This window comes from Vipera berus, assembly GCF_964194415.1.
Source record: "Vipera berus genome assembly, chromosome: W".
In the NCBI taxonomy this organism is placed as follows: Eukaryota; Metazoa; Chordata; class Lepidosauria; order Squamata; family Viperidae; genus Vipera; species Vipera berus.
Genome location: NC_138210.1, coordinates 50,048,366 through 50,063,385, shown reverse-complemented (window position 1 = coordinate 50,063,385; position 15,020 = coordinate 50,048,366). Strand labels below are relative to the sequence as shown.

Genomic DNA, 15,020 nt, shown 5'->3' with positions numbered 1-15,020 from the left:
TTTGTTAGATAGTGCCCAGTGTTCGAGTCTCTCCAGATCCTCCTGTATCTTAAGCCTATCTTAAGCGCCTTTGGGTGAAACGGGGCTCAGTTCTGGCGCCAGCTCCGTTTCTTCAGCAAAGGGGAACAAAACGTTGAAAGAGGCTGATAAACCAGCAGTTCCGAGGCAGCCGTGGGTCCTCCCTTTTCCGGAGACCGGATCAGGAAGACCCGCTGAAAGGAGTGAAATCGAAACGATATTTTTTCTCTCTCTCTCTCTCCCATTTCTAATTTCCTCCCCCCCCCCCACCTTCCACTTCAAACCGGCTGGTGGTTTGGGGCTCATCCCGACGGACGGGGCGCGAACATGGCCAAATCCATCCAGCAATGCCTGGAGGAGACGCTGGAGGATCTGAGGGAGGACGAGCTCCAAGAGTTCAAAGCCAACCTCCACGAATTCCCGGTCAAACCGGCCTACGACAATATCCCCCGCGGACGGCTGCAGAAGGCGGACGCGCTGGATCTGAGCGACCTCCTGCTCGACTTTTACACCGAGGATTACGCCCCGGAGGTGGCAGCCGCGGTGCTGAGAGGCTCCAACTGCAGACGGCAAGCCGAAAACCTTGTGGCTCTTTGTGGAATTGGTAAGAAAGGTGTGTGTGTGTGTGTGTGTGTTTGTGTTTGTGTGTGTGTGTGTGTGTAGGGAGGGGGTGATAGCCAAATCCGGCTTCAAGATGAGGACTTCGGTATGGTTAGACCCCAATTTGTGTGTGTGTGTGTGTGTGTGTGTATGTGTGTAGGGAGGGGGTGATAGCCAAATCCGGCTTCAAGATGAGGACCTCGGTATGGTTAGACCCCAATTTATTCCCGAGACGAGGGAGATCTTTTAAATTACAATTTATTTGAAACGTTTCCACTAAAAAGGATTCTCTTATTGATTGATTGATTGATTGATTGAGAGAGAGAGAGAGAGAGAGAGAGAGAGAGAGAGAGAGAGAGAGAGAGAGAGAGAGAGAGAATACAAAGGGGAGAAATCACACCGTCACTTTTTATAGTTTGCCTAATAAAAAAAGTACATCAAAAGGTTTTGATTGAGTAGGGCAAAGGCATCTGTCTAGTTCAGGGGTAGGCAACCTCGGCTCTTTTATGACTCGTGGACTTCAACTCCCAGAATTCCTGAGCCATCTTGGCTGGCTCAGGAATTCTGGGAGTTGAAGTCCACGAGTCATAAAAGAGCCGAGGTTGCCTACCCCTGGTCTAGTTATATCATAAGAATTAAAAACATCCAATAATGTGTGAGCAACTCAGATTGAAAAGAGCATTGTGCTCTGGATAACAGCAAAAGAAACATTGGCCAAGAACGGAACCTTTTTTCTTTCTCCTTCCAGATGCCCGCAATGCTGCTCAGGAACCTGTGCCTCAGCTCAGCACCCACTCAAGACTAGCTGGTGAGTCCCTTAACTTCTCCAACAGTAGGCAGGAATCCACCCGGGTGACTGTTTGCTTAGTACAAATTTAAGCAATTTTCAGTTTCACAACAATATCTGATTTCTCTCTAAAACCCCAAAGAACGGTAGGGAGATTATACTAAAACCTTGGTAAAGGCAACGTATTTGCATATATTCATAAAACATGCAAAGAAAAATGGGCACCATTTTCTCTTCAGGACCCAGTTTTGGAAATCCGTCTCTTCCCATTGTTGAATTAAAAGCCTGATGTGAAAGGTGCTGATTGTGTTGGTCATATTATTTTATAAAGACTCATTTCACCCGTTAGCTTTCACTTCGTACCTTGGATTTATTTTTTCAAAGTTGTTTGTATAGAACCGTGGTGGTGAACCTATGGCACACGTGCCACTGGTGACATGCAGAGCCCTCTCTGTGGGCACGCGTACTGTCGCCCCAGTCCTAGGCCTTCAGCTGGGTTTTATAAAACCTTTTCGCTTTAGGCCTCTGCTGCCGTGTGCAAAAAAAAAAAAGATTCAATCAATCATTAACTTCTGAGCATGCCCAAGATGGCGGACGTGCTCGGCTGAGCTCCGTGCGGAGCTCCGGCAATGTGGCAACCTTTGGGAGCCTCACAGGATTTTCCCCTGTGATGGACATGGGATGGGGGACGAGGTGAGCTTCTGGATTATTATCTTTTGGCCCCGTGAACCCCCCGCGAGCCCCGCGAGCCCCGGACTCTCCGAGGTTTTCCATCTGAGCCCGGAAGAGTTGCTGGAGGCCCTAGAGGACGCGGAGGAGCTGAGCAGTTCCCCGTGCCGCACGACCAGCTGTTTGTCGGACCGCGGGGGATCGGCGGACTCGGCAAATCTTAGCGGAGGCGGCTGGAGTGCCGGGAAGACCTAGATATTTTTCGGAGCTCTGCTCTACGCGGCGCCGACCAGTGAATGTTGATGCCGGGGGAGTTTGAGAGTTTTGAGAGCCTGACTAAGAACTCGTTGGAGCCGGGCGGAGGATTTTGGAGGCCTGCGCTCCTCCGACCAGCTGATTGTCGGCCCCTGATGGACCAGCTGATTGTCGGCCAGCTGATTGTCGGCCCCTGCTGGAGTCTGCGGATCCTGGTGGTGTTCTGAAGCCTGCGGAGCCCGGGACAACTTTCTAGAGCTTGGTGGTGTTCCGGAGCGCCTTTCAGCTGCTTGGGAGAGCCGCGTGTTGACTGACTAACTATGAATCGCGGCTTGGAGCAGCGTTGGCGTAGAAGTGTCCAAGTGGTGGAGATATTGCCTGGCTGGTGTCTGAGATGGCTGGCGGCGAGGAGAGTGGAGTACCGCGGCCTCTCTGGTATGGCGACCTGGCCTGGTGGGGGAATGCGGACGCTGATGCCTCGGACGTTAATGAGACACAATTTTAACCTCTGCGCCGCCAGAAACTGACTAGACCATGTTTTGTGGTTCGGTTGAACTACCATGGTCTTGGTTTCCCTTCCTGGCCGACTATTATCTGGTCCTCTTACAACATGACTTTGAACTGTAACCGGAGTTCTCCTACCATTCTGTATCTCGACAGGCTTATCAGCCCTGATGTATTTCGCTGACTCCCTTGCTCTAATTCCCTCTTCTCTCCTCCCCTCCCCTATAATTTTGGAAGGTCCGGGGTACAACCACTGTGGGAGAATGGTTGAGAGTTTACATCTGCTGCCCCCAGAGGTGAGAGCTCTGGGCGGTATTGCTTCCCCCCCCCCCCCGGTTGCATGTACCAGGCTGCTCCCCGGCCCTGACCGCCGTGAGAGGGCGGGATTCGATCTGTTCCGGGGTTTCCAGCTCTAGTGGCAGTGGAGCTGGGCTGGCACTCTGGTCATTTGCCTTCGATTTATTTTGAGATCCTCCCGTATCGATCTGGTCTGCCTTGCTGCCTTTTGTCAGACTTAATTAATAACCATCATGCGTCTGACTTATCCTAGCACGGTTTTACTCGCCCTCAGGGGGGCCCCCCCATCCTGGGAGCGACCCGCCTTACTTTTTACACCTCCTCTTGATGAAGGGCCCGATTGTTGGGACCCTGAGAGATGGCTGGGCACAGATAGGGGCCTCCGATATAAACCAATTAAGAGGCCCCTGGTTAGGTTTTTGGCTAAATTTTTTAGGAGGTTAGGGAGGGGGGTGGGAACTTCTTCTGGTTGTTTGGATATGGGGGGTAGTCCAACAACCGTTGTTCAGGCCAGGTCCGGGATTGATCGCGGGGGGGAGGAGCGGGGGTCGGTTGCCCCCGGGGCTCCAGGGCAAGTCGTGGGATTACCCATTCCCACGACGTTAGGGAATGGCAGCAGGTGCAGGAACAGAGGGCCGTACCGATCTCAGGGAAGGCCTCTCCGCTACTTGCAAGCGGTGAGGCGTTCCGACCCTCTGGTTCTGCCCCGAGGTCCCGGGAGTGAGGATGTGCAGCCTCCTGGGCTCCGGCTGGTGTGCTTGAATGCCAGGTCTGTCGTCAATAAAGCTCCTCTCGTCCGTGACTTGGTCGAGTGTGAGCAGGCGGACCTGGCTTGCATCACGGAGACTTGGTTGGGCCCAGAGGGCGGTATTCCTCTGGCTGATCTTTGCCCACCAGGTTTCCGGGTGCTACACCGGCCTCGGGCTCAGGGTAGGGGTGGGGGAGTGGCTGTTGTTATGAGGGAGACCTTAGGTCCGCGGGAGGCCACCGTTCCGCAGATAGTCGGTTGTGAGTCTCTCTTTTTGAGATGCGGCCCTGGTGCGCAGTTGGGCTTGCTGCTGGTGTACCTTTCGCCTAGTCACGCAGCAGCAGCCCTGCCTGAGCTTCTCGATGTCCTCTCTGGGCTGGTGGTTGAGTTCCCGAAACTTATAGTTTTGGGGGACTTCAATCTACCATCTCTGGGAGGATCATCTGAGTTGGCTCGGGAGTTCATGGCTTCCATGACGGCCATGGACCTGACGCAAGTAATTTCAGGACCGACTCATGAGGGAGGCCACACCCTTGACCTAGTTTTCTTATCTGGTCGGTGGTTAGATGATCTTGGTGGGGGCTCTCCAATTATTATGCCCCTGTCATGGACCGATCATCATCTCCTGCGGCTGGTCTTCCGCTTTGCTACCCCCCGCCGTGGGTGTGTGGAACCAGTTAGATGGTACCGCCCCAGACGCTTAATGGATCCCGAGAGATTCCAGGCAGCGCTGGGGTCCCCACCTGCCTCCCCCACTCACAGCTCGGCAGATGCCTTAGTGGAAGCCTGGGAAAGGGCAGCCACTGAGGCTCTTGACCGAGTTGTACCCTTGCGGCCCCTGACCCGATGCAGATCCCGTCGAGCTCCATGGTTCTCCGCGGAGCTCCGGGAGATGAAGCATCGGAGACGGGGCCTAGAGAGCGGTTGGAGGTCCAGCCGATCCGAATCCAACCGATTGCGACTAAGAACCTACATTAAGTCTTGCTGCGATAAGGGTGGCGAGGTCTAATCACTTCGCTACCCTTATCGCGTCCACAGATAATCGCCCGGCCGCCCTGTTTAGGGTGACTCGCTCCCTCCTTAATCAAGAGGTGAGGGAGGAACCCTTGCAGGGTCGTGCCGAGGAGTTTAACAATTATCTGTCGGACAAAATCGCTCGGATTCGGACCGGTCTGGACTCTGACTGGGCAGAGTCTGGCGATCAGGACACGGGCGGTCTTGTCGATATCACCTGGGAGGAGTTTGATTCTGTGACTCCGGAGGAAGTGGACAGGATTATGGGGAGACTGAGCTCCACCGCATGTTTATTGGACCCGTGCCCTTCCTGGCTGGTTTATGCAGCCCGGGAGAGGACACGCAGCTGGTTCCAAGCAGTTATATCAGCTTCTTTGAGTGAGGGTAGCTTCCCTGCCGCCTTGAAAGAGGCGGTGGTGAGGCCTCTCCTCAAGAAGCCTGCCTTGGACCCAGCTGTATTGAACAACTTTCGTCCGGTCTCCAACCTTCACTTTCTTGCGAAGGTTGTTGAGAGTGTGGTGGCGCATCAGCTCCCTTTGGTCCTGGATGAAGCGGATTATCTAGACCCGTACCAATCGGGTTTCAGGCCCGGGCACAGCACGGAGACGGCATTGGTCGCGCTGGTGAATGATCTCTGGAGGGCTCGGGACAGGGGTCATTCCTCTGTTCTAGTCCTATTAGACCTCTCAGCGGCTTTCGATACCATCGACCATGGTATCCTGCTGCGGCGTCTCAGGGGATTGGGAGTGGGAGGCACGGTTTTACAGTGGTTCTCCTCCTATCTCCAGGGACGTTCGCAGTCGGTGTTGACAGGAGGGCAGAGGTCGACCGCGAGGTCTCTCGTTTGTGGAGTTCCTCAGGGGTCGGTCCTCTCGCCTCTCCTGTTCAACATCTACATGAAACCGCTGGGTGAGATCATTCGTGGCTTTGGAGTTGGGTATCATCAGTATGCTGATGATACCCAGCTTTTTCTTTCGACCCCAAACCACCCCAGTGATGCCCTCAACGTGATGTCCCGTTGCCTGGAGGCGGTTCGGGTCTGGATGGGGAGGAACAGACTTCAACTCAACCCCGACAAGACCGAGTGGCTTTGCATACCTTCATCCCGGGTCTATTCGGATATTCCATCTCTTTCTATGGGGGGTGAATTATTACCCCCCGTGGATAGGGCTCGCAACTTGGGAGTCCTCCTAGGTTCACGGCTCACCTTGGAAGATCACATGGTGGCTGTGACTAGGGGGGCTTTCGCCCAGGTTCGCCTGGTGCGCCAGTTGCGGCCCTATCTAAGCCGGGATGATTTATGCACGGTCACTCACGCGCTCGTGACCTCTCGTCTAGACTACTGCAACGCTCTCTACATGGGGCTTCCCTTGAGGACCACCCGGAGGCTCCAACTGGTACAGAATGCAGCCGCGAGAGTTGTGTTGGGAGTCTCCCGATACTCCCATGTCTCACCTCTGCTCCGTGAGCTGCATTGGTTGCCAGTTGTCTTCCGGGTGAGATTCAAGGTGCTAGTAATGGTGTTTAAAGCCCTTCATGGCAGGGGTCCGGAGTACCTTAGGGAACACCTGCTGCCGGCGTCTACTTCCCTCCGCCCTGTGCGTTCCCACAGAGAGGGCCTCCTCAGGGTGCCACCGGTCAGAGAATGTCGACTGGTGGCCCCCAGGGGGAGATCCTTCTCTGTGGGCGCCCCGGAGCTATGGAACCAGTTACCGGTTGAGCTCCGGACGGCGCCCGATCTTCGCTCCTTTCGCCGCGATCTGAAAACATACTTGTTCGAGCAAGCCGGCCTGGCCTGAGGGGGGATTGGTGGGGTTTTTTACTATATTTTTTTTATGTATTACTGTATTTTTAACTGGGCATGTATTTAATTATCTTTTATCTTTTGTAAATCTCTGTGTTTTATTCTTGCCCTGTACACCGCCCTGAGTCCTTCGGGAGAAGGGCGGTATAGAAATATTAATAAATTAAATTAAATTAAATTAAATTTCAACTTCTCACGGGGAAAAAAAAAGATCTCGCAAAGTTGGAATTGATTGATTGAACTTTTTAGTCCCATCCAGTCTGCCATTACCACTGCAGCCACGCCCACCCAATGGGCCACACCCACCTGGCACACGACGATACATAAGTGGGTTTTGGGTTGCAGTTTGGGCACTCGGTCTCTAAAAGGTTCGTCTGGATAACAGCAAAAGAAACATTGGCCAAGAATAATGTCAGAATGGATATACAGTAGATAAGATACATTCTCAACATTTCCCATCCATGAGCTCAATTCAGGTAGTCCTCTACTTACAACGGTTCATTTAGCGACCATTCAAAGTTACGACAACACTGAAAAATGTGGCTTATGACAGTTTTTCACAGTTACGACCTTTGCGGCATCCCCCTAACCATGTGATCAAAATGCAGGTGCTTGGCAACTGGTTCATACTTATGACCGTTGCTGTTGGTCCCAGGGTCATGTGATCCCCTTTTACGACTTTCTAACAAGCAAAGTCAGTGGGGACTTAACAATCAGGCTACTAACTTATCCACTGCAGTGATTCACTTAACTGCAGCAAGAAAGGTCGTAGAAAGGGACAAAACTCAATTAACAAATGTCTCACTTAACAACAGAAATTTGGGGCTCAATTGTGGTTGTAAGTCGAGAATTACCTGCACTCACTTTTGTTCATGGAAGCTTGAGAACAGCTGAAAAATGAAACTCTTATCTAAAAGGGAGGTTTTTCTTCAAGGCTAAAGTTTATGGCAAATCATTTGCTATACATTTTGAAAAGGGCAAATTTAAAATACAAGAAAACCCATGTTAGTTGGCCAGTGTAACAGTACTACAAGAACCATATTGTGAGTATTTCAAAGTCCATGTTGTGTAGCCCTCAGGGGGCGAATTTGGGGCCCGTCAAAGCCTCTTGCTTGATCCAGATCAAGAAGGTGAGCATCTGTTCGAGTTGGTAGTAGAGAAATAATTTGCAGGATCTTATCCCGTGGCCATGTTTGTTGCAAACTGAAGCGCCAGATCTTCCAAAATCACCTTTTGAATTTTTTTCTGGCAAAGCTTCTTCAAAAATGAAACAAGAAAACCTACTAATTTATCAGGCATCCTTTTCCTTTGGTGCCTATGTTAAAAAAAAATCCTGCTGTCTTTCTTTCAATTTCTATAGAAAACATTAAAATCATAGGTATTCAGTAAATTGAATTGAAAAAAGAAACAGCAAGGTGTGCATCTTTTTCCTAAAATACCTTTAAAATGATCATGGCTTCCACTTGCATTTCTTAAAATTTCATGAGCCCTCTTTCTCATTCTCACATATTTTATAATATTCTTCCTTGGATGTTTATGACCCTTGCTATCTTCTGCAGTTCTTACACAATACAGACCTTTGTCACTAACGTATTCAGTATTACTCAACCATTCCCTAACAAGTTTGAAAGAACATTTTTTAAACTTCTTATAAAAGTCTCACCTTTTTACTTTCACTTATTACATCATTTCCTTTCCATTTATGAACTATGGAACTTTATCTGGCTTTTAATTTTATTCTATTCTCTTGAGAAGCTTGCCTGCAAAGTTTTGTGAACAAAATCGCCTTAGAAAGAGCTCCACAAGTTTGAAAGACATTTTTAAACTTCTTTTTTTTTATTGAAAAGTTTTAAAATACATTTTATCTTTGACAATCCCCCCCTCCCCCTCCCCTACCTATTCCTCGGATACATACTTGCAAGCTTTTTAGGATCTAAATGCCATCTATAAAACATTTTATAAAAGTTCTCTCTTAGGTTTTGAGCTTGTGTAAATTTTACGTTCCTCACCCAGATCTTTTCCCACGTGTCCATTGTAATAACTTCTTGGATGTTCTGGGCCCATTTTATCATACAATCCTTAACAAGTTCTGTTTCTGAGTCAATTTCTATCAATGCAAGATATATCCGTTTGATATGTGCTGGACCCTGATTTCTAATTTGCTTTATCAAATTTTCATCAATCATTGCAAAACCAATTTTCTGATCTTCTTTCCACCTGGCCCGTAACTGAGTATATTGAAACCAAGTTTGAACAATCTTCTCATCTCGCAAGAGGTTGTACGGCTTCAAACACCAGACATTTCTTTCCAAGCTTAAAATCTCCTTATATGTAGTCACATCATGTTTGAATCCAACATTTATGTTTTCTATTGCGTGCTTTGGGATTGCCCACAACGGCATCTTGTAATCTAACTTATGTCTATACTTCTTCCAAACTCTCAACAATGCCTGTCTTAAAATATGCACTTTAAACACATTATCTACCTTCTTATCATACAACAAATATGCATGCCAGCCAAATAACAAGTCATGGCCCTCAAGATTTAATAATCTCTCTTGTGTCAAATTAATCCAATCACTTATACCTGCTAACGCAGCAGCTTCATAATATAATTTAAGATTGGGCATTTTAAGACCTCCTCTTTCACGAGTATCCTGCATAATCTTAAATTTAACTCGTGGCCTTTTCCCTGCCCAAACAAATTTATTGATACCCCGTTGCCATTCTTCCAAATTAGAATCTTTCTTAAGAACCGGTATCATTTGAAATAAGAATAAAAATTTAGGCAGGACATTCGTTTTCACTGCTGCGATTCTTCCCAGCAAAGACAATTGCAATTTTTCCCAACTCTCCATTTCTTTTTGAATTTTTCCCCATAATTTTTCATAGTTATTTTTATATAACTTAGTATTAGAGGGTGACAAAAACACCCCCAAATATTTGACCCTTTTAGCAATCTCAAATCCAGTTAATCCTTCTAAAAGAGCCTTTTGTGATACTGTCATATTTTTGGCCAGAATTTTAGTTTTTTGTGCATTAACTTTAAATCCAGAAACCCTCCCATATTGCATTATTATCTCCATCAGGTCCACAACAGAGTTTTCTGGCTGGGTCACTGTAACAACCAGATCGTCTGCAAACGCCCTCAATCTATAATCCTGATCTCTAATTTGTATACCCTTAATTCTTTCCGAATTCCGTATTTTAACTAGTAATATCTCCAATGTTAACACAAATAGTAAAGGCGATAACGGACACCCTTGCCTTGTGCCCTTCTCAATATTACATGCTTCAGTCAAACTATTGTTGACTATTATTCGGGCAGTTTGTTTTTGATATAATGCCCTAATTGGTTGCAAAAATTTATCCCCAAAATTCATTTTATCTAAAACTTTCATCAAAAATTGCCAATTCAACTGATCAAAAGCTTTTTCAGCATCTAAAAAAATTAGCGCCGCAGAAATCTGGTTGTTCCTTTCCAAAAACTCTAACACATCAACTATATGCCTCACATTATTTTGACATTTTTAAACTTCTTATAAAAGTCTCACCTTTTTACTTTCACTTATTATTTATTTATTTATTATTTATTAATTCGGTTTATATACCGCCCTACTCCCAAAGGACTCAGGGCAGTTTACAAGGCAAAATTTAAAAACAATACAATATAAAATTAAAATTAAATTAAATTAAGTCTAGCCACAAAAATTAAAATCACAATTTAAAAACATTAAACCCCTCAGTCCAGACCAGATAGCTCAAAGAGCTATCATATTATTACATCATTTTCTTTCCATTTATGAACTATGGAACTGTATCTGGCTTTTAATTTTATTCTATTCTCTTGGGAAGCTTGCCTGTAAAGTTTGTGAACAAAATCGCTTTAGAAAGAGCTCCCAGAATTCTTGACAATGGCCACTCTGGCTGTGATATTTGGGGTTTTAAAACATTTTTAAAGCATTCTTTTCCTTGTCTGACAATTGTAGTCCAGTTCTGCTCTTTCTAACAATTGGACTACAGTAGAACCAAAATAAACAAAGGGAACAATCTTTGAAAAATGCAGTCTTGAAAAACGTATTGGAATGGCACCCACGTTAAGTCTCACTCTTGTGCAGTCTATATGCACTCCCTGAACAGAAAAGTCCCTATGAAAAATTACATATATACTTGCTGTGTTTGCTATCACTCATTCATAAATAACTGATACAACAGCAATGTGAAATGTACCGGTAATTTGATTTCCTAGAAACTTTAAGAAGTTTCCTGTATGATTTTTTTAAAAATGAGAAGTTTCTCTCCCTTTCAAAAAAAAGGTTTACTGCTGTAATTGTCAACTATAGCAGGGGACAAGAGCTGGCATGCATAGGTAAGAATATCTGGGTTTTTTCCCCAAAGCCATTTTCCATACAACATAAGCTGGCCAAGGCAGGGCAATTCAGATGTGTCTCCACAGGAAGGAAGTGGAACAACCTGTGGAACAACCTGCCTCCAGAAGTGGTGAATGCTCCAACACTAGAAGTTTTTAAGAAGAGACAGGACAGCCATTTGTCTGAAATGGTATAGGGTTTCCTGCCTTAGCAGGGGGTTGGACTAGATGACCTCCAAGGTCCCTTCCGACTTATTATTATTATTATTAAGTCAAACTCAAGCAATTAGCCAGCATAAACAAGGATGCTGTTTTTGCACACTTTGTTTCCCATCCCAGTGACTTCTATCTACCACTTCCTCTAAAACACTTCGTTTTTATGTTAGAATAATAGAATTCTACTATTGGAGAAGGACTCAAAATGCTGTTAGAAACCATAAGCTTGCTCTTTCCCGTTCCCAAGGCCGCGAGAAGTGTTTCTCATTCTGTGCAACTTCCAGATGTGGGGAGTTCAACATCCCAAATGCCGTAGCCAGAGAGGCCATCGCCAAGAATTCTGGGAGTGGATGATCACTCGTCTAAAAGCTGCTCGGGATGGGAAACACTGGCTCTGAGGCAAAGGGAATGAGTTCGCAGCTAATGTAAGACTACCCTGTGAGCATGTACAGAGTTCTTGTCTTCTTGTCGTTTCTTGACAGGGAATCAGCCGTCTAGTTCTTCTCACCAGCATTTCATCGACCGGTTCAGAGAGCAGCTGATTCAGCGAACTACCACAGTGGAACAGGTGTTGGATAAATTGCATGGTTCCATCCTAAACGAAGAACAGTACCAAAAAATCTGCTCGCAGGAAACTAATCAGGCAAAAATGCGAGAGCTCTACAAGTTAGTTCCTGGCTGGAACCGCCTGTGCAAAGATCAAATGTACAATGCACTGGAGGCCATAAATCCATTTCTCATCAAAGACCTAGAAGGGAGATGAAGCAACAAGGAAGATGGAAAATTAAACCATTTTCCTGGAAGCCTGGCATTCTGACGAATTGGCCATTAATGGACTCAGACGCAAATAACATCTACATACAGTGCAAAAGAGATAATCAAAGAGCCAAAAAAAGAACAAAACGACCAAAACAGCTCCCTACCAGCAATCAACATCTAGATGAGCATAGATTAACATCAAGATTAACATCAGATCAACAATCAAGAAGTAAACAATCAGTTCCTAATCAAGGAACTGCCAGACAAGCTAACAGTAAACAGCCCAACCAAAGACATAGCCCCCTCTGCCTTGTGGCAGCCCCTCATATACTGGAACACTGCTATTATGTCTCCCCTATTTCTTCTTTTCTTTAGACTGGCCAAACCCAAGTTCCGTAGCCATTCTTCACACATTTTGGTCTCCAGGCCTTTGATCATCTTAGTTGCTTCTTCTATATAATTATTATATAGATTGTGTATTGTGTTGTATGTTTAAGTTATGTAAGCTGTCTTGAGCGCATTCACTTCTTGGGGGGGGGGGATTCCATTAATTAATAAATAAACAAGCATAGGCTAGAGAAGATATTAGGTGTGTGTCATGTATGTGTTTCACTTTGAGAGTGGGCAGCTAAATTTCATTTTTGATGTGCGTCATCGTGCCCACAGTAAAAAATGACAATAAGGATTATCTTATCTTAAGATATTACTGTGCTGTCGATTGGGCAATTGGATTTTATAAAAGGATGATAACACAACATTAGTTGACATTTTGTGGGGGTGCGATGGCTCAGTGGTTAAAGACGCTGAGCTTGTCAACTGGAAAGCTGACAGTCTGGGTTTGAGTCCCAAGTACCGGGCAATGGTGTGAGCTCCAGTTTCTCGCTCCAATTCCTATCCACCCACCAGTTCGAAGGCATGCAAATGTGACTAGACAAGTACCACTTTAGACTTCCGGAGAAAAAAGGAGGAACCTGCCCCACTTTACATCGGGGAGGACTGTGTGGAGAGAGTTTCCTCCTTTAAATTTCTGGGAGTCTACCTCTGTGAAGATCTGACCTGGAAAGTTAATACAACCCAGGTGGCTAGAAAGGCCCAACAGAGGCTTCACTTCCTCAGGGTCTTGCGGAAGAACAGGGTAGAACAACAGCTTATGACCCTCTTTTACCGGTCTACTATAGAGAGTGTCCTCTCGTACGGTATTGTGGTTTGGTATGCTGGTCTGACAGCCGCGGACAGGAAAGTATTACAGAGGGTGGTGAGCACAGCACAAGACATTGTGGGCTGTCCCCTGACACCACTGGATGACCTCGCCAGGGCTCGCTGCCTTGGAAGAGTGAGGAAAATTCTCAGGGATGACTCACACCCTGGACGGTATCTCTTTACTCTCCTACCATCGGGTAGGAGATATAGGAGTATAGCCAGCCACACCAACAGGCTGAAAAACAGCTTTTATCCGTGGGCTGTTAGGCTTTTGAATGAGAAATAACTTTTGTGAATTTTATGCAGAATTGACTTGGGAGGCCGGTGTGTGGTGTAGTTGGTTCACATGGTGTAGTAAGATGGAGGGTTTGTTGTCAATGTGCGTTGGGGGGTGGGAGCACAAAGGGAGGCTCAGCTAATCTCAATGTACACATAGTTGTACTTTGACAATAAAGGTTCATTTCATTTCATTTCATAATGCAATATGTCTTCAGACAACACTGGCTGCCTTGGCCTAGAAACAGATGAGAACTGTGCCCTAGAGTCGGACATGAATGGACAGAGAAACCGTTACCTGGTTGACATTTTAGGTAAGCATTCAGAAAAATCAGAACCAGCAACAGCTGCTATTTATATTATCCTGTGTTTCCCCTAAGATAAGACAGGGTTTTATATTAATTTTTGCTCCAAAAGATGCATTAGGGCTTATATTCGGGAAACTATGGTACTAAATGTGTCCGTCTGGCTGACAATCTTAACAGGCTTATTTTGGGGTGGGGCTTATACTGTATTACTGTTGTGATTCAGGGTCAGCCTGTGGGTTCGGCAGTTGGGTCGGACGATTCAGAGGAGAAGGAGGGGGGTGTTGGAGAGCCTGCAGAGGACAGTCCTGAGTCTTGGCAGAGCCCTCAGCCAGGCCCCTCTCATCTGGTTACTACGCAGACCCAGCTGTGTGAGCCTGACAGCGTGGATGAAGATGACCCAACATCTGGCCCTGTTCAACGACGCCCAACGCAGGAGGCAGTCAATCAGGAGTAAACAGAGGAAGGCAATGGGGCACCTTGGAAGGAGGCAGAGAGAAGCCACGCCTTGAACTGTTTAAAAGCGGAATGTGTGGGAGGGCTGGTTTGCTGAAGGCAACTGTTTGAATACCTCCTGTTTCATGGTTTGTATTTTGGTTTTGCTCTGTTTGCTCTTTTTTATGTCAATAAATTTGGCAGGCTTAGTTCCAGCCTCTTGCCTTTTTGTAAAGGGGTTGTCCCTGCCTTTTCTGCAGGGCCGGTAGTAGGCTGGAACAGAACAATTACGAGCGTCTGGAAAAAATCATGTTAGGGCTTATTTTCTGGTTGGCTCTTATTTTCTGGGAAACACAGTATTATAATATAAACCAGTGCGTATCAACCTCAACAACTTATGTGGGCTTCATGTCCCAGAAACTGGCTTACAATTAGCCATTCTTTATGTTATCTATTTATGTATTTATTATTTTTAAAAATAACTCCAAGGTGGTGAACGTATCCAAGATATCTTCCTCCTCCTATTTTCCCCATTGGGCTGAGAGAGAGCGACTAGCTTAAAGTTACCCAGCTGAGTTTTGTGATTAAAGCAGGACTAGAACTCACAGTCTCTCATTTTCTAGCCTTGTACCTAAACAGTATAATTTTTGAAGGCATAAAAAAGCTTTTCGGAGCAACCTTTTGCTAAGTACACGTTTCCTTTTTTTGTAATTAAGTGGAGTACAATGCGTTATTATAATACATTGTAATATAATAATACATTG

At 46.2% G+C, this 15,020-nt stretch overlaps 1 protein-coding gene across 5 annotated transcripts; it reads left to right on the top strand.

Annotated features, from left to right (window-relative positions):
* The first annotated feature begins 325 nt into the window (after positions 1-325).
* LOC308676719 (apoptosis-associated speck-like protein containing a CARD) lies at positions 326-14,780 on the top strand. Of its 5 annotated transcripts, XR_014028354.1 has the most exons (5): positions 326-622; positions 1,367-1,426; positions 11,764-11,849; positions 13,735-13,830; positions 14,048-14,780. XR_014028354.1 is itself a non-coding variant. In XM_081342720.1 (4 exons), exons 1-4 carry the CDS (start codon positions 346-348, stop codon positions 14,194-14,196), a joined length of 447 nt encoding a protein of 148 aa, XP_081198846.1. In that variant the 5' UTR covers positions 326-345; the 3' UTR covers positions 14,197-14,780. The 5 variants fall into 5 exon arrangements, 4 of the variants coding, with proteins under 4 accessions (XP_081198846.1, XP_081198845.1, XP_081198843.1 ...); XM_081342720.1 differs by lacking the exon at positions 11,764-11,849 and having other exon boundaries at positions 14,183-14,780; XM_081342719.1 differs by lacking the exon at positions 11,764-11,849.
* The last annotated feature ends 240 nt before the right edge of the window (positions 14,781-15,020 follow it).

What these genes read in the sequence shown, in the direction of transcription:
- LOC308676719 (XM_081342717.1), top strand. Translation starts at nt 346, where the DNA reads ATGGCCAAATCCATCCAGCAATGCCTGGAGGAGACGCTGGAGGATCTG. An exon ending in TGTGGCTCTTTGTGGAATTG is followed by an intron (nt 623 to 1,366) that starts GTAAGAAAGGTG and finishes TTCTCCTTCCAG; the next exon opens with ATGCCCGCAATGCTGCTCAG. An exon ending in CACCCACTCAAGACTAGCTG is followed by an intron (nt 1,427 to 11,763) that starts GTGAGTCCCTTA and finishes GTTTCTTGACAG; the next exon opens with GGAATCAGCCGTCTAGTTCT.